Source organism: Anolis sagrei, chromosome 6 (assembly GCF_037176765.1).
Source record: "Anolis sagrei isolate rAnoSag1 chromosome 6, rAnoSag1.mat, whole genome shotgun sequence".
Classification (NCBI taxonomy): Eukaryota; Metazoa; Chordata; class Lepidosauria; order Squamata; family Dactyloidae; genus Anolis; species Anolis sagrei.
In genome coordinates, this window is record NC_090026.1 from 110,960,349 (window position 1) to 110,985,073 (window position 24,725).

General features: G+C 42.5%; 1 protein-coding gene across 1 annotated transcript; it reads left to right on the top strand.

The window, feature by feature from the left end:
* The first annotated feature begins 4,164 nt into the window (after positions 1-4,164).
* Positions 4,165-23,196, top strand: BAMBI (BMP and activin membrane bound inhibitor). Its single transcript, XM_060782474.2, has 3 exons — positions 4,165-4,411; positions 18,654-18,941; positions 22,347-23,196. The coding sequence occupies exons 1-3, from the start codon at positions 4,336-4,338 to the stop codon at positions 22,763-22,765; spliced, it is 783 nt and encodes a 260-aa protein (XP_060638457.1). The 5' UTR covers positions 4,165-4,335; the 3' UTR covers positions 22,766-23,196.
* The last annotated feature ends 1,529 nt before the right edge of the window (positions 23,197-24,725 follow it).

Consider the following 24,725-nt stretch of genomic DNA (forward strand, 5'->3'; position numbering starts at 1 on the left):
TAATTATTTATATATTATTTATTTATGACATTTATATGCCATCTTTCTCACCCTGAAGGGGACTCAGAGCGGCTTACAAGTTATATGTACATACAATATATTATAATATTAGCATAGCACAATATTAGTATTACATATTACTATATTGTACAATACTACTATACTGAACTTGCAAATCCAAGTAATGCCGGGTATGTATGCTCATACTTAATAGTCTTTGAAGTGCTTGTACAGTGTTCCCTAGCTACTTCGCGGTTTGCTTTTAGTGGATTTGCTGTTTCGTGGGTTTTTAAAAATATTAATAAATATTAAATATTAAATATTTACGCCCAGTGTAATATTAATAGTAATATTACCTGTAATATGAAATATAAAATTATTATATTGTATTATTATTATATTGTATTACATTACAATATTATCAATATTATATGTTTATACCATATATTCTATTACTAGCACAGCACAATAGTAGTATTATATAATACTATATTGTACTATACCACTATACTGTAATATTATCAATAATATTACCTGTAATATGAAATGTAAAATTATTATATTGTATTATTATTAGTATTATATTGTATTACATTACAATATTATCAATATTACATGTATATACAATATATTCTGTCATTAGCACAACACAATATTAATATGATATATTACTATACTGTACTATATCACTATATTGTAATATTATTAGTAATACTACATGTAATATAAAATATATAATTATTATATTGTATTATTATTAGTATCATTTTGTATTACATTACACTGTTATCAATATTATATGTGTATAGAATATATTCTGTTACTAGCACAGCACAATATAAGTATTATATATTACTATACTGTACTATTTGTAATTTATTTATTTACTGCATTTGTATACCGCCTTTCTCAGCCAGAGGCGACTAAACTATACCACTATATTGTAGTATTATTAGTAATACTACATGTAATATAAAATATATAATTATTATAGTTTATTATTATTGGTATTATATTGTATTACATTATAATATTATCAGTATTAGATGTGTATACAATATATTCTATTACTAGCACAGCACCATATTAATATTATATATTACTATATTGTACTATACCACTATACTGTAATAGTATTAGTAATATTACATGTAATAGGAAAAATAAAAATTATTATATTGTATTATTTGTAGTATTATATTGTATTACATTACAATATTATCAAAATTATATGTGTATACAATATATTATATTACTAGCACACCACAATATTAGTCTTATGTATTACTATATTGTACTCTACCACTATACTGTTATATTATTAGTAATATTACATGTAATATAAAATATATAACAATTATATTGTATTATTAGTAGTATTATATTGTATTACATTATAATATTATTATCAATATTATATGTGTATACAATATATTATAATATTAGCACAGTACAATATTAGTATTATATATTACTATATTTACAAGGTATTTAGCCTTCTCTGCCAAAGAGTGCTGATGTACCACCAAAGTACATTTTCTAGTACTCCAAAGCATTGAGTCATAGTAATTAAAGTGGTGTCAAACTGCATTAACACTACAGTGTAGCTACACCCTAAGCCAAAGAGTGTTGAATTATACACATATGTGCATGACTGTGATAGGCGAGAATTTGGTTTATTTTCTAAATAAATTTCCAATATTTTTGCAATTTTTCCATAAATAAAATAGATATTTTATTCTATTCAGCTCCTTAAAGCACTGCATGGTCCGTATGGTCAGCTACCAATGCTTTGTTTGACGCTAACGTTGCAACAGAACAAAAAAAATCTGAACAAGGGAGCATATGGTACTGGTCCATGTCTATGAATGGTTTGCCATGAACTGAGACAAAGAGCTGGGAGGAAGCACTCTACCACCTTATGCCACATTGCAATGTGACCATCTGGTCATCTAGACGTCCAGCTGCACTGTAGCATTAATGCAGTTTGACACCTCATTAACTGCTGTGGCTCAGTGCTATGGAGTCATGGTAACTGTACTTTGGTGAGGCACCAGCACTCTTTAGAAGAGAAGGCTAAAGACCTTGAAGCACTACAATTCTCATAATTGAGCCATGGCAGTTAAAGTTGTGCCAAACTGCATTAATTCTACAATACAGACACCCTCTAATGCTGTGGCCTATACACTCTTTCCAAGAGCGAGTCCTATAGAATATTAAGCCATTTGCTTTGGAGTAAAGATGCCTATAATAACTACAGGTGAGAGAGAAAGATTTCCCAAAGAAATCAATTTGCGGTGGCACTAAGGTACCAAACAAGAAATCTAGCCCACCTATAGAAGCAGATACTACAGGACCACCTATCTGTTTTGTTTTCTCAGTAAACCTAGACTAGTAATGTCACAAACTGTGGAAAGACGTGAAAGAAAGAAGGAAGGAAGGAAGGAAAGATAGGTAGGTAGGTAGGTAGGTAGGAAGAAAGGAAGCATGGAAAGAAAGAAGAAAGAAAGAAGCCAGGGAGGAGAGAGGTAAGGAAGAGAAGGTAGTTAGGTAGCAAAAAGGACAGGAAAGAAGGAAGGAAGCAAAGTAAGGAAGGAAGGATAGGAGAGAGGGAAAGTAGGAAGAAAGAAGCAAGGAAGAAAGAAAAGAAATAAGGCAGGCAGGAGGAGATAAGGAAGGGAAGGTAGGTAGGTAGCAAAAAAAGAAGGGAAGGTAGGTAGGTAGCAAAAAAAGAAGGGAAAGAAGGAAGTAAGGAAAGAAAATAAAGAAGGGGTGAAAGATAGGATCAAAAGAAGAAAAGATAGGAAGGAAGGAAGGAAGGAAGGAAGGAAGAAGGAATTATGGAAAGAAGGAAGAAGGTAGTGAGGAGGGTGATAAGGAATGGTAGGTAGATAGGAAAGAAGGAAGGGAAAGAAGGAAGTAAGGAAAGAAAAAAGGAAGGAATAAAAGACTGGTCGGAAAGAAGGAAAGATAGGTAGGTAGGTAGGTAGTAAGAAAGAAAGAGGGAATCAGGTGGGAGAGAGGAAGGAAGGAAAGATAGGTGGGTAGGAAGGAAGAAAGAAGGAAGGAATAATGGAAAGAAGAAAGGAAGAAGGTAGTGGGGAGGGAGGTAAGGAAGGGTAGGTAGATAGGAAAGAAGGATGAGAAAGAAGGAAGTAAGGAAAGAAAAAAAAGGAAGGAATGAAAGATAGGACGGAAAGAAGGAAAGAGGTAGGAAGTAAGGAAGAGGGAATCAGGTGGGAGAGAAGAAGGAAAGATAGGTAGGAAGGAAGGATGGAAGAAGGAAAGATGGAAGGAAGGAAAGGGAGAAAGAAGGCAGGTGGGAAGATAGGTAGGTAGGAAAGAAGGAAAGAAAGAAAGAAAAGAGAAGGAAGGAAAGACAGGAAGGAAGGAAGAGGGAAGCAGGTATGTTGGCAGATAGGAAGAAAGGAAGGAAAGAGGAGGGTGGGAAGGAAGGGAAACAAGGTAGGTAAGTAGGGAAGGTAAGAAGGATGGAAGGAAGCCAGAGTAAAGGTGTGGCTTGTTCTGGTGAACAATGAAGGGGACTTCTTTGGAAGCATCTATACCAGGCCTGGGCAAACTTGGGCCCTCTAGGTGTTTTGGACTCCAACTCCCATAATTCCTAACAGCCTCAGGCCCCTTCCTTTCCCCCATCATCTGGGGGGGGGGGGGGGAGAAAGGAAGGGGCCTCCTGAGGCTGTTAGGAATGATGGGATTTGGAGTCCAAAACACCTGGGAGGGAGGGCCCAAGTCTGCCCAGGCCTGATCTACACTGTGGGCTTGATGCAGTTTGACACCACTTGAACTGCCCGGGCTCAATAGTGTTGCAGTTTGGTCCGGCCGGAACACAGAAGAGAGTAAAGACCTTTGCAAAACTACATCTCCGTAGCATTGAGGCAATCAAAAGCGGTGTGAATATGCATTAATTCTATAGTAAAGCGGGAAGAGAAAGAGAGAGAGAGAGAGAGAGAGAGAGAGAGAGAGAGAGAGGAAAGCGGGAGGAAAACCCACGAGCGACTATGTCTCCTTGCAACTGCAAAGGGGGAAAGTGAAGAAGGGAGGCTCCCCTTTGTGGCCGCCTCCCAGGGATTTGAGTGACACACCAGATCCGCCAATGAGGGAGACGGTGGGCGGGGCGGAGGCGACTTTATGTAGTGAGTCAGACCCAGGAGGGATTGAGAGCGGAGTCCTTGGTGGGCAACGGAGCTTTCTTTCTCCGTCTTGGGCTTGATTCGCGGAAGGGAGCCGCTTCCTGAAGCTGGGGGCCTGCCGGAGAGGGACCCGTCCTTAGCTGGGGATGATAGGAGTTGCAGTCCAAGTCGCCTGAAGGGTTAAATGGATCGCCACTCCAGCTTCATCTTCGTGTGGCTGCAACTGGAGCTGTGCGCCATGGCCATCCTCCTGACCAAAGGTGAGCCCAAAGGCTTTGCTGTAAACACGTTAAATTGGGAAGACCGGGGAAAGGAAGGGGCCTGAGACTTGTTGGGAATTGTGGGAGTTGAAGTCCAAAACACCTGGAGGGCTGAAGTTTGCCCATTCCTGGTATAGATAGATGGAATTCTCGCCTTTGATACATCGCGGCTTCAGCCTTGCAGGTCTTGAGACGGACAGCAGGTGGCGCTGTTTTGCAGCCTCGCTCTGCCTTTCTTATGGACGCATCCAAGGTTCAGCTCAGGGTGCATCTTCACTGTGGAATGAATGCAGTTTGACGCCACTTGAACTGCTCTGTACTTTATTTGTTTCCTTTATTTATTTCATGCATTTCTACCCCACCCTTCTCTCCCTGAAGGGGGACTCAGTGCGGCCTCACAAAAGCATCATATGATGCTGTCAGAATATAAACAATCAAAAATTACATTTAAAACATTAAAAATCATTACAAACACATTATACAATTCATTAAACAATAAATTAAACATGCCAAATAAAAACCAAATCCAAGTCAGGGTGAATCCAATGTCGCATATATCTGAAGTTTTCTTTCCAATTGCCGCTGTCCACTCATCGAATGCCTGCTCCCAAAGCCAAGTCTTCAATTGTCTTCTAAAGGACAGGGGGGAAGTGGCCAACCTAATGTCCTTAGGGAGAGAGCTCCACAGACCTGGGGAGCCACTGCCAAGAAGGCCCTGTCTCTCGTTCCCACCAACCGTGTTTGCAAAAGTGGTGGGAACAAGAGCTGACAATCGTGATGGTTCGTAACAGGAGATACATTCTTTGGCAGAGCAGGTTAAAGACCTTATAAAGCCACAGATTTATAGCATTGAGCCATGGCAGTTAAAGTGTCTGTTGTAAAGTGTTGTTTACATGGACCCTTTCACATGGCATCCTTGTGGAGCAGGGATAGGTCTGAATGGCATAGGCTTGTGAGCATCGATAGTTGAGTTCTGCTTAGGACTGTGACTCCAAGGACAATGCAAATCACGTTACATTGAGTTGGATTGAAGTGGCAGGGGGTTTCCCACTATGGTGGGCCTTTGGTCAAAAGGGAAGAAAGAGGGGAATCAGGCCCAAAAGTTGGGGTTTTTTTTAGACCCAGGACTTAATTGTTGTCCTGGGTCCAGTACTGTTATCCAGTATTGGGGGGCCCTCATTACTGGTTAGATCAAACTTTGGCCCTCAAGGTGTTTTGGACTCCAACTCCCAGAATTCCTAAGTGTCTTCCTCATGCACTTTTAAAGATGATGTGGTTCAGATTTAGGAGGAGCCAGCCAGTTTGGCAATAGCATTTTTGAGTACTGGATGATGGCGCTGAAGACCAGGGTTCAAAACCCTGCTCAGCCATGAAAATGCACTGGGAAAGCTTGGGTGGGTTTCCCTATATCCCAGAATATCAAGGCAGAAAACCCCACAATATCTGCTTTGGACTAGATTATCTGAGTCCACACTCAGATAATGTGGGATTTCCTGCCTTGATATTCTGGGATATAGGGCTGTGTGGAAGGGCCCCCAGTGCATTTTCACTCAACCTCAGAGGAAGGCAACTTGCGTCAAACCTCTTCTGGATAAACCTTGCCAAGAAAACCTGTTATAGGTTTGTCTTAGGGTCGCCATAAGCCAGAAATGACTTGAAAGCACACAATGACAACAATGTAGCCTGGAACATGGAAGTTTGAATGGCTGGGGACACATGTCAGTGTGTCCCCAAGTCTGAATTGCATAGGCTTGTGAGCATCAACAGTTGAGTGCTGTTTAGGACTGTGACCCCAAGTACAATACAAATCACATTGCATTGAGTTGGATTGAAGTGGCAGGAGGTTTCCCACTATGGTGGGCCTTTGGGCAAAGGGGAGGAAAGAGGAGAATGTGGTACAAAAGTTGGTTCTTTTTGGACCCAGGACTTAATTGTTTTGGGGGCTCTCAATACTGGTTAGACCAGGCATGGGATAATTTTGCCCCTCCAGGTGTTTTGGACTTCAACTCCCACAATTCCTAACAGCTGGTAGGCTGTTAGGAATTGTGGGAGTTGAAGTCCAAAACACCCGGAGGGGCAAAGTTTGCCCATCCCTGGGTTAGATACCTGTGTGTACTTATCCCTTATTTGGAAATCCCAAATCATCCAACTGGGTGGCTGGGATAGTGACTTCTTCGCTTTGCACATCAACATGGTTTCATGCACAAAATTATTTAGAATCATGTTAACAAAATTACATTCAGAGTACACATATAAGTTGTATATGAAATATAAATGAATTTCTTGCTTAGTCTTGGGTCCCAACTCCAAAAGAACGATGTATATGCAGGAAACATTTGTGTAGATATGTTGGAAATACAGCAAAAATATCATAACATCCAAAATCCACAGAACTAATACTTTGAATAAGCCAACCAAAAATGCATAAATACATGGAAGCTCCACTGGCTTCTTCAACAGAGAAAGATGTTCAAAATCTTAACAGGAGGGAGGGAATGCAAATGTTAGAGTCACAGGTCTACCTTTGGTCAATACATTGCTTTTGTTGTATAAACAAATATTCCAAAATCTGGGGTACAAAAGTTGGTTCTTGGGGTACAAAAGTTGGAATTCAAAACACCTCTGTTTTGGGATAAGGGAGACTCGGCTTCAGCTCATACTTCCTTTTTGAAGTGCAGAACTAATGTGGCTCACCTTGTGACCATTAACCTCATCACACTAGAGCATAGATCCACTTTAAATCTGGTTTCTGCCAGCTGAAGAGTTCTGGGATTTATAGTTTAGTGAGGCCCAGTACCTGCCTGGTTGAACAGTGTAAAGGCCTGTCTCTAAGCTACAAGCCCCAGAATTCTGCAAGAGGCAGAAACTGGATTCCAAGTGAATTCATGCAGTGGTTCTCAACCTGGGGTCCCCAGATATTTTTAGCCTCCAACTCCCAGAAATCCTAATAGCTGGTAAATTGGCTAGGATTTCTGGGAGTTGTAGGCCAAAACATCTGGGGACCTCAGGTTGAGAACCACTGCCTAGTGTGATGAGGTCCCATATCTTCCACACATTTGATAGGTCAGAATAAGAACCACAAAGTTTCTCAATCCTCATCAACACAAAAGAAATCCCAGCTCTATTTGTGCAGTGTCCTCTGAAAGCTGAAAACTTAGCACTATCCTGCAGAGCCTGAGCGAGTTCCTGATTTTGGTACATGTCTCCCCAAAGGGGACTTTGGCCAAGCTTTGCAAATTGGATAATCACGGAGATTGATGAGTTTGCTTCTTGTGCCATCATCATTGGCATTCTCTGTGTATTTGGAATATAAGACACAAAGGTCCAAGCTGTACTACTGAGACAGCTTGGGAACAGTTTAATGGATTTTGAAGAGCAATATATTGGGGGGGGGGGGTTTAAATGTGACTGGGGATGCTGGGGTTTGAGGTGAAGGTGAGAAGGGAGAGAAGGTTCCCAATCCTCAAAATCTGCTAGGATTTGAATTTAAAATGGAACAAGAGCATATAGAGGTAGGGTTCCTCCCAGAAGGAATTGAAGACTTGGATGTTTGGACATGGCTTTGAGAATGTCTGGTCCCATTAGTCCGCAATTAATGCCACAGAACGGCACTTTTGTCCCATGCCCTGCTTCATGAGCTAAAATTTGCACTCTCCTATTCACTCCTGTTTGCAGTTGGCTACTATGTTTAAGTCAGTGGGTTAACTGAGCTGCTGAACTTGTTGACCAAAAAGTTGGCGGTTTGAATCCGGGAAGCGGTGCGAGCTCCCGCTGTTAGGCCCAGCTTCTGCCAACCTAGCAGTCTGAAAACATGCAGATCTGAGTAGATCAATAACCGCTCCAGTGGGAAGGTAACAGTGATCCATGCAGTCATGCTGGCCACATGACCTTGGAGGTGTCTACGTACAACGCTGGCTCTTCAGCTTAAAAATGGAGATGAGCGACTCCCCCAGAGTGTGACACATCTGGACTTAATGTCAGAGGAGAACCTTTACCTTACATTATTATTATTATTATTATTATTCCTTTTGGTTTAATTTCACCTGTTCTCAACAGTGTAATGGAGCAGCTAAAAAAACCGATTTTAGGCTGCATCAATAGGAGCATAGTGTCGAAAGGGAAGTCATAATCCCACTCTTGTTTTGCTTTAGTCAGACATCCCCTGGTGAGCCCCAAGAAGGACAAGCTGGTTCGTGTTCAGAGAAGGGTGACCAAAACTATCAAAGGTTTGGAAGCTTCTCTAAAGAATAGGAAACAGAGAGGTGAATTGAAATTTCAGCATAACATATTCTGACTTATTTATCGTGTCAGAAGCAAACAGAGGGCACAGTTGTAATGTATTTAGAAACATAAAGAAAGTTTTAAAAACTTGGCAGTATACTAAATGTCCTTTGACCAGTAGTTGGCCACTTGGAGTGTCTCTGGTGTAGATATAAGAAGGTTCTCCATTGTGCATGTGCCAGGGCTCAAGCTATGTTGCTGTTGATGGTCTGTGGTTTGCTCTTCTCCACACTTGCATGTCATGGACTCCACTTTGTGGCTTCATTTCTTAAGGTTGGCTTTGCATCTTGTGCAGAGATATTCATACAAAACATTAGGAAGAACTTCCTGATGGTAAGAGCTATGCTGGCTCAAGTATGGCAGACTTTCCTACTTTGGAGGACCTTTGGTCAGAAGTGTTTTGATTGTGTCTTCCTGCATGGCAGAATAGGGTTGGACTGGATGGCCCTTGGGGTCCCTTCCAACTTCTTTGGAAGACCATTGGTCAGAAGCGTTTTGATTGTGTCTTCCTGCATGGCAGGATAGGGTTGGACTGGATGGCCCTTGGGGTCCCTACCAACTTTATAATTCTGTGATTTGAGGAAGCAAATTGTGTCCAAGCTTGGGTCCCTTTTCTGCTGCCTTTCCTCACTCGCCAGAAGTGCCCAGGTCCCCGTTGGATGCTGCTGCAGGATAGAGGATGTGGGCCGTCCCAGTAGCTGCCCGCTGGGTGCCCCCGCAGCTTCCCTAGGGCAAGATGCCCTCCCTTCTTCCTCCCTTTCCATGCGCTGGGCCCCGGCGCTGCCTTTGAAGCCTTCTGCCAAGGCTTTGCGAGCGTGTCATGTTTCCTCCTGGGCCGAGCCTCGCAGGCCAGAACAAGCTCGCCTCTTCTTGGAAGTGGCGCTGCTTGGGTTTCCTTCCCCTTCCTTCCTTTCTCTCTCTCTTCTCTGCCCCCCTGTGTCGCCCGGCCCGCCTTTGCTGATGTTAAGGCAGACCTTGGGGGCAAGCGGTTGTCAAAATGTTTTTGTTAGGCTGTCTTGAGTGAACTTCTGAACGGTTCCAGCCCTGGGCTCGGGAGAGCTATCGCTCACTCACCCAAGGCATAAACACAGGCTTTTTTGTCCCATCCTCAAAACTCTGGAAATTTTGCAGGAAGGGCTTTCGCTTCAGCCTTTGTGTCTTCTCTCGTGTCTTTGGATGCATCTACACCAGGCATGGGCAAACTTTGGTCCTCTGGGTGTTTTGGATTGCAACTCCCACAATTCCTAACAGCCTCAGGCCCTTTCCTTTTCACCCTCAGCCGCTTAAGCGGCTGAGGGGGAAAAGGAAGGGGCCTGAGGCTGTTAGGAATTGTGGGAGTTGCAATCCAAAACACCCAGAGGACCAAAGTTTGCCCATGCCTGATCTACACTGTAAAGTGATACATTTTGACACCACTTTCGTTGTCATGGCTGAATGTTATGGAATCCTGGGAATTGTTGTTTTCCAGGGTCTTTAGCCTTCTCCAACAAAGAGTGCCGTTGTCTCACCAAACTGCAACTTTCAGGACTTCACAGCATTGAGTCATGGCAGTGAAAGTGGTGTCAAACTGCATTAATTCCACCTTGTAGTTGTAGAGCATGGAAAAGTTGCTCTTTGAGTGACATGTCCTAGAATTCCACCACACCTGGGAGTTGTAGTTCATGAAAGTTAAATGTATGGCTGCAGAGGGCTGAGAAAAGGCATGGAACACAAATCTTGTCCTATACAATATGCCAAATAAGGCAAATCTCGATCTTTTCCTTGCTGTTGAATTTATCTTGGTTGAATGGAGGTCTCCTTTTGTGTAAACATACTCAGGGTTAGACTGCATGCCTTGAAACAGCCTTGAAAGTTTGATTGCTTCTCTCCCCCTGGTTACTTTTATTGGTGTGTTCTTCAAATTGCCTCCAACATAAGATGATCCTATCTTCAGGCTTTGTTCAGAGGGGCTGTGCCTTCCTCTGAGTCTGTCAGAGTGTGGCTTGTCCAATCAAACCCTTATCTACAGGGTCATAGCCATATGTTCAGATCACTACACCACCTTGGCTCCTCAACTGCAAGTATATGTGAACTGTATTGTCAGTCAAGGCTGTCACCTATCAACAAAGGATTCCCCCAGGCCTAAAAACTGTTAGGCCAATCAAGGTGGCCAGTGGAAACATTCACACCTAGCTCCAACAGACAAGAGTTCATTCCCCCACCCTAGACAAATCCACAGATATATAAACCCCATTTTCCTACTTTCCAACAGACCTCACAATCTCTTGAGGATGTCTGCCATAGATGCAGGAGAAATGTCAGGAGAGAATGCTTCTGGAATATGGCCATACAGCCCGAAAAACCTACAACAACCTATATGCGAATATTGATCTTTCCATTTCTGCTGATGAAAGCTTAGGCTGGATCTACATCGACATATAATGCAGTTTTAACTGCATTATATGGTCAAAGTAGACCCATAAGGGCACTCTGGTGGTGCAGCGGGTTAAACTGCTGAGCTATAGAACTTGCTGACTGAAAGGCTGGCGGTTCGAATCTGGGGAGCAGGGTGAGCTCCAGCTGTTAGCCCCAGCTTCTGCCAACCTAGCAGTTTGAAAACATGCCAATATGAGTAGATCAATAAGTACTGCTTTGGCAGGAAGGTAACAGTCATGCTGGTGACATGACCTTGGAGGTGTCTACAGAGAACGCCGGCTCTTTGGCTTGGAAATGGAGATGAGTGCTACATCCTAGAGTCAGATACGACTAGACTTAACGTCAGGGGAAAACTTTACCTTTTTTAGACCCTGCATTATATGGGTCAACACCAGGCATGGGCAAACTTTGGCCCTCCAGGTGCTTTGGACTTCAACTCCCACCATTTCTAACAGCCTAGTGGCTGTTAGAAATGGTGGGAGTTGAAGTCCAAAATACCTGGAGGGCTGAAGTTTGCCCATGCCCAATCAACACTGACCATATACTGCAATTCTGACTGCATGATATGGTAGTGTAAATCCAGCCTTAATCTCTGCTGTTTTTCTCCCAACCACTCCCAAAGAAGAATTCTCTTTCTCCCCCCCTACTTAAGAATAAAAGGTAACCTTTGAAAAAGACTTTAGATGGAATGGGTGGGGGACGCTTTCCCATAATTGCCACGTTTTCCATGGAGAGGGAGGTTAAAGGATAAGCTAGCACAGGGCTGATGTGCTGCAGTATTTATTTATTTTGGAAGGAAGGGTGTAATTAACCCCAAATAACAGCCCTTGAAGCCAGCGGAGGGAAGTCTTCTGGCCCCATCAAAGAGGGGCAGAGCAGGGAGTGACGGAGAGTAATGTGCAGTTGCAGATACTGAAACTATGCGCCTGATAATGATATAATTAGGGGATCACAGACTTCTGGCTGCTGTCGACTTCAAAAGCTTTTTGAGCGAAGCCTGCAGTCTCTCCCCGTAGCCACCTTGACTAAAAGCAGACATTTTTCCTTAATAGCTAAATACAGTAACAAGAAAGAGGAGGGGAACAGAAAGGGCATTGTTCGCTGTTTGAAAATACCAAATACCCCTCGCTGGCCTTTTGCATAGTTCAGGAAGGAACTTTATGAATTGACAGAAATAAAGTTTGGGCTTTTTTTAAAAAAAGATACAATAATACAAAACCCTCCATTCTGGGCAAAAAATGTGGCTCTAATTAAAACTGGGGTTATAATAACCTGATGACTGGTCCATCATGCTTTGTTTATAGGACTGTCTTGGGTCAGGAAAAGATAGAATTTTGAGTCGGGTTGGAGAAACTGCAGGAACGGAAACATAGCTTTATGGTTTGTTTCCTCTCCTTGTTAATCTCTAAAATAGAGTAGGGGGATAGTTTATGGGGCCCTCTTGCCTTGAGTATTTTTGTACTTACCCTTAAGTTCAGGGCTTAGAGGGTTGGATTTTTGAACAACATCACAACTTTGTCATATGATGGGTTTCCCAAGCTCTGCACAATATATTGTGGCTGTAAGGCAGGCATGGGCAAACTTTCTGACTAGCTAGCGCACTCCTTGCTAGAAGGACTGGCTGCCTGATGATGGAAGGAAGGAAAGAGAGAAGGAAGGAAAAACCTAAGAGAAGGGAGGAAGGATGGATGAAACGGTGGAAGGGAAGGATGGAAGAAAGGAAGGGAAGGAGGAAGGAAAGAAGGAAGGAAAGAAAGACAAAAGAGAAGGAAGGATGAAAGGGTGGAAGGGAAGGAAGAAGGAAAGAGAGAAGGAAGGAGAAACAAAAGAGAAGGAAGGAAGGATGAAAGGGTGGAAAGAAGGAAGGGAGGGAAGGAAGGAAAGGATAAAGGAAAAAGAATGAAGGAAAGTCAAAAGGGAAGGAGACAGAAGGAGAGAGAGAAGGAAAGACAAAAGAGAGGGAAGGAAGGATGAAAGGGTGGAAAAGAAGGAAGGGAGGGAAGGAAGGAAAGGATAAAGGAAAAAGAGAATGAAGGAAAGTCAAAAGGGAAGGAGAAAGAAGGAGAGAGAGAAGGAAAGACAAAAGAGAAGGAAGGAAGGATGAAAGGGTGGAAAAGAAGGAAGGGAGGGAAGGAAGGAAAGGATAAAGGAAAGAGAGAATGAAGGAAAGTCAAAAGGGAAGGAGAAAGAGGGAGAGAGAGAAGGAAGGAAAGACAAAAGGAAAGAAGGGAAGGAAGGAAGAAAAGGTGGGAGGAAGGGAGGGAAGGATAAGAGAAAGAGAGAATGAAAGAAATACAAAAGAGAAGGAAGGAAGGAGAAAAAGGAAGAGAGGGAAGGAAGAAAGGACGAAAGGGTGGAAGGGAAGGAAAGAGGGAGGTAGAAAGAGAAAGGTGAGGGAGGGAAGAAAGAAAAGGAGGAAGGAAGGAGATAAGGGTGGAAGAGAAGGAGAAAGACAGCAGGAAGAAGGAAGGAAAGAGAAGGAAGGAAGGATAACATGGTGAGGAAGTGGAGGGCCTGAGAAAACAGCCCAAGAGCTGCATCCGGCCCCCTGGGCCTGGGTTTGCCCTTATCTGCTGTAAGTTTTGAGCTTTCATAATCAAATTGGTAGACAATAGATATATAAACCCCACTTGCCTAGTTTCCAACAGACTCCTCAACCTCTGAGGATGCCTGCCATAGATGTGGGCGAAACATCAGGAGAGAATGCTTCTGGAACATGGCCATACAGCCCTGAAAACTCCCACAACCCAGTGATTCTGGCCATGAAAGCCTTTGACAACACAATATTTGCTTAAATTATACCTTTTTGCAATAGGAAGTCTAGAAGTCTGAAATTGTCCAGAATTATATGTGCTGTTTTATTTTATTTTTCAGTATTAAAAATTCACTCTGTATGGCCAAATGGATCACAAGGCCTTTGCATTTTGTACAAATGTGAAAATGCAAACACTGTTTCATCTGTTTGGTGGAAGATTTCAGGCGTAGTGCAATGTTTTCTGTCAAACTGGTTCTTCAAATGTTTAGTCAGCTCTTGAACTCCATAATTCTTCAAAGCTTCTGGATTTGCTTCTCTCCATTCCCCTTTTGTGTGTACTAAAGAGCATATATATGCATACACACATGTACACAAACATGCACAAAAGAAGGATGTCAGATCAGAGGCAAGTTATCATTTGGCTTTTAAAGAGAAGGAAGACATGTAATGGCAGCATCTTTTTTGACATGCTCAAGGCAAAAATAGTGTGTTATAGCTCTTGATTTGTCATAGAAGTCTTAAGCATGCATCTTCACCAGGCATGGGCAAACTTGGTCCTTCCGGGTGTTTTGGACTCCCAACTCCCACCATTCCTAACAGCTTCAGGCCCTTTCCTGCCTGATCTACACTGTAGAATTAATGCAGTTTGTCTCCACTTTAGCTCAGTGCTTTGGATTCTTGGGAGCTGTAGTTTGGAGAAGTACCAGTATTCTTGGGCAAGAAGGTTAAAGACCTTGTAAAACTACTACTCCCTTTTTTCATGTCAGGAGCTACTTGAGAAACTGCAAGTCACTTCTGGTGTGAGAGAATTGGCTGTCTGCAAGGACGTTGCCCAGGGGATATCTGGATGTTTATCATCCTCTGAGAGGCTTCTCTCATGTCCCTGCATGAGAAGCTGGAGCTGACAGAGGGTGCTCACCTTGCTCCCCGGATTCAAACCACTGACCTTTTTGTCAACAGTCTTTTGTCAATAACCCATTGCTCAACTGGGGGCTCCACTACTCCCATTGAGGTGTAGCAATTAAAGAGATATGAAACTGTATTAATTCTAGTGTAGATGCACCCCGAGAAGCTACTTTCTAAGCATGTTCTCTTGTGGCACACTTAAAAAATACTTTCCTGACCATTGTGGGTTTGGTAGCACACTTGGTCTCATGACAGCAGTTTCCGGGAACTTGTTCTGAATGGATGGGGAACACATTTAAATTGAAATACCTACTAAAGAAGCCAGTTTCCCTGTATAGTAAAATGTATACATTGGTGGGAAAATGTCAAATGAAGATGTTTTTAAGAAGGGTCGTTTTTTAAAGATTTTTTTTTTTAGTTTTCTTCTGCGTTTTGTGTTTCATACAAACAGTAGAGGATTTTCAGTCTAAATGTTTATACTTTCCAACCACATGATGAATTGTCCATTGGGGCGAGGAAAGAGAGGGGAGTATTGGTGGTGGAAGGAAGGTTCAGCCTTGCAATTTTACCTTCTACTTATGAGCTCCCATTTCAGATGAAAGGGGTTGATTTTGGCAGGTAGGAGGAACCCCAATTGTAAATAAGTCCCTGTTTTATAATAAAGACCAAAAGGCTCCCCTGCACAAGAGATTCTTGCTTCTTTTGAAAGAATATGCTGTAGAAATGTGAGATTAATGGCAAGTTTGGGGGGGGGGGGATGCCAGAATGCTGAAGCCAGTGGGACTATTGCTAGATGGGGATTTTGGGAACTGTAGTCTAGAAAAAAATAAATTTTCTAAAATCTAGTTGTTGCGACTGTTGACATTATAACTTGAGGAGTCCTTTGTTATGGAAGAGAATATTAAATCAGATCAGAAATGGAAAAGTGCGACCAATGGAACTAAATAGTTTCAAGACCAGGTATGGGCAAAGTTTGTCCTTCCAGATGTTTTGGACTTCAACTCCCACAATTCCTAACAGCTGGTAGGCTGTTAGGAATTGTGGGAGTTGAAGTCCAAAACACCTGGAAGGACAAACTTTGCACATGCCTGCTCAATACTGTTTCTGTGGCCCCAAACCCCAATTTTTGGACAAAATCCTTCTCCTGTAAGCCTTCAGGAACAGTGATTCATTTAAAAATAGATAATAACTTAAATACAGCATTGATTCACATTAAAATATACATTTTTTTCAAAATTAGAATAGGAATAGTTTTGGTTATTCATTTTGAAGCATTTGGCTACCACTTGGTTTCTAGAGATGGAAGAGTGGCCTTCAGAATAGCTGAAGTCATCTACTCCTGGATTAGATGGATCCAGCCAAAGTAAATCATTATATGTTGGTCCCATTTTATTTCTGATTCTGAGTGCTTCTTTTTAGAAGTGAGACTGAGGTTCATTGTTTTATAAAATCTGTAGAAGAGAAGGCAGAGAAGGAGACATGATGGCCATGTATAAATATGTGAGGGGAAGTCATAGGGAGGAGGGAGCAAGCTTGTTTTCTGTGTGTCGAAGGCTTTCATGGCCAGAATCACTGGGTTGCTGTGAGTTTTCCAGGTTGTATGGCCATGTTCCAGAAGCATTTTCTCCTGATGTTTCACCTACATCTATGGCAGGCCTCCTCAGAGTTTGTGAGGTTTGATTTCTGCTGCTCTGGAGAGCAGGATGCAGTGCAATGGCTTCAAACTACAGAAAAGGAGATTCCACCTGAACATTAGAAAGAACCTCCTGACTGTGAGAGCTGTTCAGTAGTGGAACTCTCTGCCCTGGAGTGTGGTGGAGACTCCTTCTTTGGAGGCTTTTAAACAGACACTGGATGGCCATCTGTTGAGGTGCTTTGAATGTGATTTTCCTGCTTCTTGGAAGGGGGTTGGACTGGATAGAATCATAGAATCAAAGAGTTGGAAGAGACCTCATGGGCCATCCAGTCCAACCCCCTGCCAAGAAGCAGGAATATTGCATTCAGATCACCCCTGACAGATGGCCATCCAGCCTCTGTTTAAAAGCTTCCAAAGAAGGATGGCCTACAAGTTCTCTTCCAACTCTGATTCTATGATTCTAGGTATTGACTACGCTCTTAATTATCCTCCCCACTTGTAAACAATTACACCTTTTTATTTATAAAATCTATGCATGATAGAATAATGTTACATTTTTGTTTATTTGTTTGCATACTGCTGCATAGCTGTAACACACATTTTTTTCAACTTTGGGGATTGTTTTTAAAGGTAGCATAATGGGAAACATCTGCTATGTAAAACGGCAGACTTGCAGAAATGGCTAATGAGGAAGCATTAGTACACAGTCACTTAAACAATCAGAAATAAGAAACCTGAACCATGTAATTTATATATTTATTTTGGTAAAATATTTATATCTTCTCCTATGTTGGGAATCACCGTGTCACAGCATGACTTAAATCCACTTCTTGATCCCAAAGAGCATTGACCAACTGGATCAATGGGAACAGTACGTCTATAGTTGCAAAGGTTTGATTCATTTGTTGGCTTAACTCTAGTTGGAACTGAGAGTTGGATGTAGTGCAATAAAATATTATGGAACAACATCAAATAATTCAGCAGAATGGGAAATATTATTACTTCCAGCATTGGAAGTTTGGCATCGCTTCCATGATGTGTTGGTGATTACATGCTGTGCCTCTGTATCTTCTCTACACAGTGATCCTGATACATATTATGCTCATGTTGTGGATTTCCTGCACTATATAAAGTAGCCTTCCTCAGTCTAGTTTTGGATTGGAGCTCCCAGTAATCCTAAGCATTGGTCATCTTTGACATTCAAAATGTCTGGAGAGCACAAGTTTGGGGAGATCTACCATATGAGAGGCTTTCCCTTGACTTTACTTACTTATCCTATCCATTTGTCTAGTTGTTCTCTCATATTAGATGTTCTGATGGTAGAACATCTCCATTGATGGGATAGATTTGTGGTGGCACTCTTATCATCAGTTGGAAGCATTTTGTGAGCATGACTACATCATAACAGTGGTTGGCTACCATTATTTGATCATTGTTCGTACCAAGAATGTACTAGTATAGGAAACAGGTCTTCAGCTCTTATGAAAACTAGACTGCTTCCTCATTCTCTCTGCTTGTATCACCTGAAGCTATACAAGTCGAGGAATTGTGTTGCTCAGCTTGACATACATTTGTATGTCAAGTTATTTCTGAAGTATGGTGACCCTGAGGTGAAACTGTCACAGGGAAGATTTGTTCAGAAAGGGTTGCCATTGCCATCCGCTGAGGCTGTGAGTGACTTGCCCAAGGCACCCATTGATTGAGTTTCCAGGCTCAGCAGGGATTCGAACCCTATTCTCCAGTGTTGTAGGCTAGTGCTGAAACAACTACACTGGATTCACCTTAATGTCGTTCAGTGATGCAGTGCATTTCAAGATAGCAAATGCGATTGGTATTGCATTCTTTTGGTGGTACAGATTGAGCCTCCCTTATCCAGAAACCTGAAAGCTGAAATATTCCATAATCTGAAATTATCTACATGGGTGATCGAGATAGTGATGACTCAGGATACACAAACATGGCTTTGTTTACAAAATAATGTAAAACATTGCATAAAAATAGCCAACAGGCTATGCCTTTAAGGAGTATATGGAACATAAATTAATTTTTTGTTCATATTGGATCCTATCCAAGATCTCATTATGTACATGTATGGAAATTTAAGTATTACAAAATCTGGGAGAAAAATCCAAAATTTTTTGATCCTAAGCTTTTTGGATATGGGATTCTTGACCTGTAACTTATATAAAGCCAGTTGGCTGTGATGGGACTCCCAGAGCTAACATGTCCAATTCTTTCTCCTTTTGTAGGTGAAATTAGATGCTACTGTGATGCCGCGCATTGTGTCGCCACAGGCTACATGTGCAAATCCGAGCTCAATGCTTGCTTCTCCAGACTGCTTGACCCACAGAACAGCCATTCTCCACTTACTCATGGCTGCTTGGACTCTCTTGCAAGCACCTCAGACCTCTGTCAAGCCAACCTGGCACAAAACCACTCTGGAATGACAATCCCCAAGTTGGAGTGTTGTCACGAAGACATGTGCAATTACAAAGGGTTATATGACGTCCTCTCTCCTTCCAGAGGAGAGCTTTCAGGTTAGTAGAATGCCTTTGAAACATTAATTCCTATGTGCCTTCAAGTCTCCCATGATGATCCTACGGCAGGCATGGGCAAACTTTCTAACTTGGGGGCCACATGGTGAGCCAGAGTGGGGTGGGTGGGCTAGGAGGGGGGGTGTTTATTCCCAAGTCCCCACCCAGTCCTTTCCTCTGCTTCCTCTTCTCTTTTGGAGACAGAAAGTGAAGGAAAGACAAGAAACGTTTGGATCCCAAAAGGGTTGGCCTTGGTCATGATGAGATGGTGGACAGGAGAGAAAAAGTGATGCATTAGACCCCATATTGCCTACTCCTGATATATAATCCTAGAATCCTAGAGCTAGAAGAGACCCCCAAGGGCCATCCAGTCCAACTCCCTGCCATGCAAGAATGCACAATCAAAGCACTCTTGATAAAAAGCTCAACGGAAAAGCCTCCAGAGAAGGAGACTCCACCACACTCCCAGGCAGCCTGTGCCACTCTCCAACAGCTCTTACTCTCAAGAAGTCCTTCATAATCTTTTCGGTCAAATCTCTTTCCCAGGCATTTGAACCCATTGCTCCCTTGCACCCTGGTCTCTAGAGCAACAGAAAGTCAGTTTCCCCCCTCCGTCCTCAACAATGGGACGTCCTTTCAAAACTTGAAACAGGGTTCTCAAGTTCCCTCTCTACTTTCTCTTTTCCCAGCTAAACATCCTCCAGGAGGAAAGGAGGAATGAAAAAGAAAAAGGAAGGATGTATTGCTGGAAGGGTGGAAGGATGGATGGAAGGAAGGAAGGATGGGAAAGGAGGGAGGGAAGGAAGAGAGAGATGGAAGAAGGAAGAGAAAACAAAAGGGAAGAAAAGAAAGAAGGAGAAAGAGAGAGAGGGAAGGAGAGAGGAAGGAAGGACTAAAGGGTGCAAGGGAAGGAAGAAGAAGGGATAAAGAGGGAGGGAAGGAATGAAGGGAAGGAGGAAGGAAAGAGTAAAGGTAGGAAGGATATAACACCGGGATTGTGGCACAGCTGGCTGAGTGTCAGCTGCATTAAGATCACTCTGACCAAAAGGTCATGAGTTCGAAGCCAGCCTGGGTTGGAGTGGGTTTCCAACCAATTGTGTAGCCTGTTGTTGACCTTTGCAACCCGAAAGACAGTTGCATCTGTCAAGTAGGAAAATTAGGTACCATCTTAAAGTGTGGGGAGGCTAAATTAACTAATTTATGAGGCCATAAAAAAGAAAAGGGCCTGAGGCTGTTAGGAATGATGGGAGTTGAAGTCCAAAACACCTCGAGGCCCCAAGTTTGCCCATCCCTATTCCACTCCAGCAAAAAGCATGCGGGGAAGTACTTCATCAGTGTCGCAGATGGACGATGAAAGCGACAGCTCCCCTGGCAGCCAGAAAAAGTTAAATAGCCTCTGTGTGTATATGTTATATGTCAAAACTGGCATTGAATGTTTGCCATATATGTGTACACCGCGGGGTGAGAAGGGCGGAATATAAATGCTGTAAATAAATAAAATAAATGATGGTGAGAGAGAGGAGGGTCTGAGAAAAGTGCCCAAGGGGTCGCATCCAACCCCCAGGCCTGGGTTTGGCCATACTTGTCCTATGGGCTTTATGGGATTTTCCTAGACAAGGAATACTCAGATGTTAAGACTTATTGTCAACAGCTAAGACCTTGATTGACTGTCTCTTAATGATTTTGGTCTTCATAGTAATTAAGCACATGGGGTGGGGAGGCATATGGCCAGACAGTCTTCTGCCAAGTAGCTTTTGCATCCGCATTAGCATGGGACAAAAGCTTGTTCCTTCCCTTCTTAATACATCTGGTGCCTTGCCAGGGGAAACTTGTTTAGGGAGAGGCCCCAGCACCAAAATAAAACGTGGCCCAATTTGGACCGGGGAAAAATAAAACTATTAGAATGTGTGAATTAAATTTATTGAAGCCCCTTAAATTTTAATGGATGGGTTCTTGGAGGGGACGTGGCATTTTTAATTTAAAACTGTGGCTGTTTGTTAAACTTACGCTGCCCAAAATGCAGTAGTTAAACCAAAGAGAAGAAAGTTGAAAGACATTCATGAGTTTACTTGGCACAAAATCTACTGAAAGGAGAGTTTGGAGAATTTAGGGGTTTTTTCCGACTAAAATTCCCAGAATGCCACAGCTCCCATAGCCATTGGCCAAACCCGGCTGGTGGAGGACTTTTGAGAGTCCCAAAGATGACTTTTCCAAGCTCTGTTTCAAAATATGTAGAATATTCAGCTGACTGAACAGACTTGGTGGGGAGACACTACCGATACCTTGCATAAAATGACTCCCTGTCGCTGGGTGTATCTGCTTAATTGAAAAGGGCGGGACCATTACTGACATGTATTAGCGTGGCTAAATGTAAAATGGGACTGGAGTCCCATACTTTTCATAATTGCGCAAAAGCGGGAAATTTCAGCAGGAATAGTCTGACATGGAAATCTATACACCTCTAATGTTTCCTCTTTAACACCAGTGTTGAAGATGCAAGAACCCAGATATCCTAGAATAGGCATGGGCAAACTTGGGGCCTCGAGGTGTTTTGGACTTCAACTCCCATCATTCCTAACAGCTTCAGGCCCTTTCCTTTTCCCCCTCAGCCGCTTAAGCGGCTGAGGGGGAAAAGGAAGGGGCCTGAGGCTGTTAGGAATGATGGGAGTTGAAGTCCAAAACACCTTGAGTCCCCAAGTTGCCCATCCCTGCCCGAGAATGTAATCTCTTCTGTTATTGTTATCACCATTGTGAGCAATAATAATAATATACAGAAAAAACTCTTGTCTATTTGAGGCAAGTGTTAATATTATTTACTTATTTATTTTATTTGCAGCATTTATATTCCGCCCTTCTCACCCCGCAGGGGACTCGGGGCGGATTGCAATGTACACATATATGGCAAACATTCAATGCCAGTTAGACATACAACGTATATAGACATACACAGAGGCTATTTAACTTTTTCTGGCCGCCAGGGGAGCTGTCGCTTTCATTGTCCATCTGCGACACTGATGAAGTACTTCCGCATTCCCCGCATGCTTTGCTGGAGTGCTTTTTGCTGGAGTCTTTTTATGGCCTCATAAATTAGTTAATTAGCCTCCCCACACATAGGTGGTACCTAATTTTCCTACTTGACAGATGCAACTGTCTTTTGGGTTGCAAAGGTTGACAACAAGCTACATAATTGGCTGGACACTCACTCCAACCCAGGCTGGCTTCGAACTCATGAACTTCTGGTCAGAGTGATCTTAATGCAGCTGACACTCAGCCAGCTGCGCCACAATCCTGGTGGCGCAGGTTAATGTTGCAATTGATCACTTTAATTAGCATTGAATAGCCTTGTAGCTTCAAAAACAAAACAACAACAAAACAGTTCCTGATCACTCCCCTCTTTTTTCCTTGCAGGACAAGGCAGCAGATACCAGCACGATACCAGCAGGAACCTCATCACAAAGGTCCAGGAGCTGACCTCCTCGAAAGAACTCTGGTTCAGGGCCGCCGTGATTGCAGTCCCCATCGCCGGCGGGCTGATCTTGGTGCTGCTCATCATGCTGGCGCTGCGCATGCTCAGGAGTGAGAACAAGAGACTGCAGGACCAGAGGCAGCAAATGCTCTCCCGGCTGCACTACAGCTTCCACGGGCACCATTCTAAAAAGGGACAGGTGGCCAAGCTGGACTTGGAATGCATGGTGCCGGTGACGGGTCACGAAAACTGCTGCCTGACCTGCGACAAAATGCGACAGCCAGACCTCAGCAATGACAAAATACTCTCACTAGTCCACTGGGGAATGTATGGTGGGCACGGAAAGCTGGAGTTCGTGTGATCACTTCTTTTTTTTTCTGTGTGTTTTTCCTTTTTAAATATATATATATTTTAAAAAAACATTGTTCGTAAAATGACTAGGAAATCTTTTCAAAGGCCTTTGGGTTCTGCTGGACAGGAGCACTTTATTATCCGGAGGGGAGGGGGACCTACAGTCATTAAGTCATTTTTTAAAAAGAAAACTACAGGACTGCTGCAGACCGAACCTTGGAGATGTCTTCTGAAGGATTCCAAAAGTTACTTTATTTGCACAGAGTACATACACTCAAATGTCTTGTTTGCTTTGAAATTATGAAAGCAAAAAACGAGAAGTTATACACACTGTTACCAGGGTCATCTGAACTGTAGGGAGGAGGGCGTTGAGTTATACTATTAAAATTGTATGCAAGTTCTGATGTAAAGATTTTTTTAAAAATACATATTATATATATATTTGTCTGACTTCTGTGGTTTTGTGTAACAAAGCACTGCGGTGTGGTAGAAGCACGGTTGGCTTAAGGTTTCCTCTAGTTTTCCTGTAATATGTGTCCAAAAATTCAACCATAAATACATACATGTGCAAACACACACATATGTACAAGAACTGGCAGTTTTCCCTTGCTAGCTTTTTTCTTATACCATTGCAGATTATTTTCTTTGGTCATAAATTGGTTTTATTGCAGTACAGGCTTTTTGGTTTCAATCATGGGGTTAAGCTTTTATGTTGTGCTAAACACCCATGCACTACATAAAATCTAATCTAGTTTTGTACTTTGAGGGGCCACTTTACTTCTTAAAGAATAGTCTAGAGCAGTGTTTCTCAACCTTCCTAATGCCGTGACCCCTTAATACAGGTCCTCATGTTGTGGTGACCTCCAACCATAACATTATTTGTGTTGCTACTTCATAACTGTAAATTTGCTACTGTTATGAATTATGATGTAAATATCTGACATGCAGGATGTATTTTCCTTCACTGGACCAAATTTGTCACAAATACCTGATACACCCAAATTTGAATACTGGTGGGGTTGGTTGGGGGGGGGGGATTGATTTTGTCATTTGGGAGTTGTAGTTGCTGGACTTTATAGTTCACCTATAATCAAAGAGCATTCTGAACTCCACCAATGATAGAATTGAACCAACTTGGCTCACAGGACTCCCATGACCAACAAAAAACATGGGAAGGGTTTGGTGGGCATTCACTTTGAGTTTTGGAGTTCTAGTTTACCTAGTTCTTTAACTGTTTTGTGGACAGAGAATCAAGTGTTTGTTTGAAGTGCCTCTCCTCCAGAAGGTCTTGGGGGCCTTATTCCTACTCCTTCAGTGAAGAAGCCAAGGTTCATAGATGGTTTGGATTTCCTGACTGTATGTTGCAGTGGTTAAAGTTGGACTTGGGAAACTTTGGTTTCAATGCCCACTATTGTCATAAAACCATCTTATGGCCTTGATTCACTATCCTTGAGCTTTGCTTATCTTGGGGTGTTGGGAGGCTGAAATGTAGAATCAAATATGCCAACTTGATCATCTTGGAGGAAATATGAATTACAATAAGACCCCTGGTGCCTACAGCTTCATTTACCCATGTCTGACAAAATGTCTCCTCTGAAGGAATTTTCTAGGTGATCCAAATGTATACTTTCACCAGAAGTTGATCACAGTTGAGCTGGATAACATAGCGATGCTTAAAAAGATACTTTCTCTAGGCATTTCCTAGGTCCTGTGGTGCAACTCTTTGGGATGCTTCCTTGAGAAGTCATTCATTCAATACAATTTGCTATTACCTGTGACTTTGTGTATCCACACAGAAGCCTGGAACATAGTCCCTGCAGTTACAGGGGATACTTGCATAAACAACAATCCTTAGAAGTAGATGAAAATGAGTTGCCTTTTCCAAACATGTATATGGAGCCCCATGTAATTGTACTGCAATGTGTAGAAAGTGCTTATGTGTGAATAAGGCAAGGCACCAACTTTTCAAT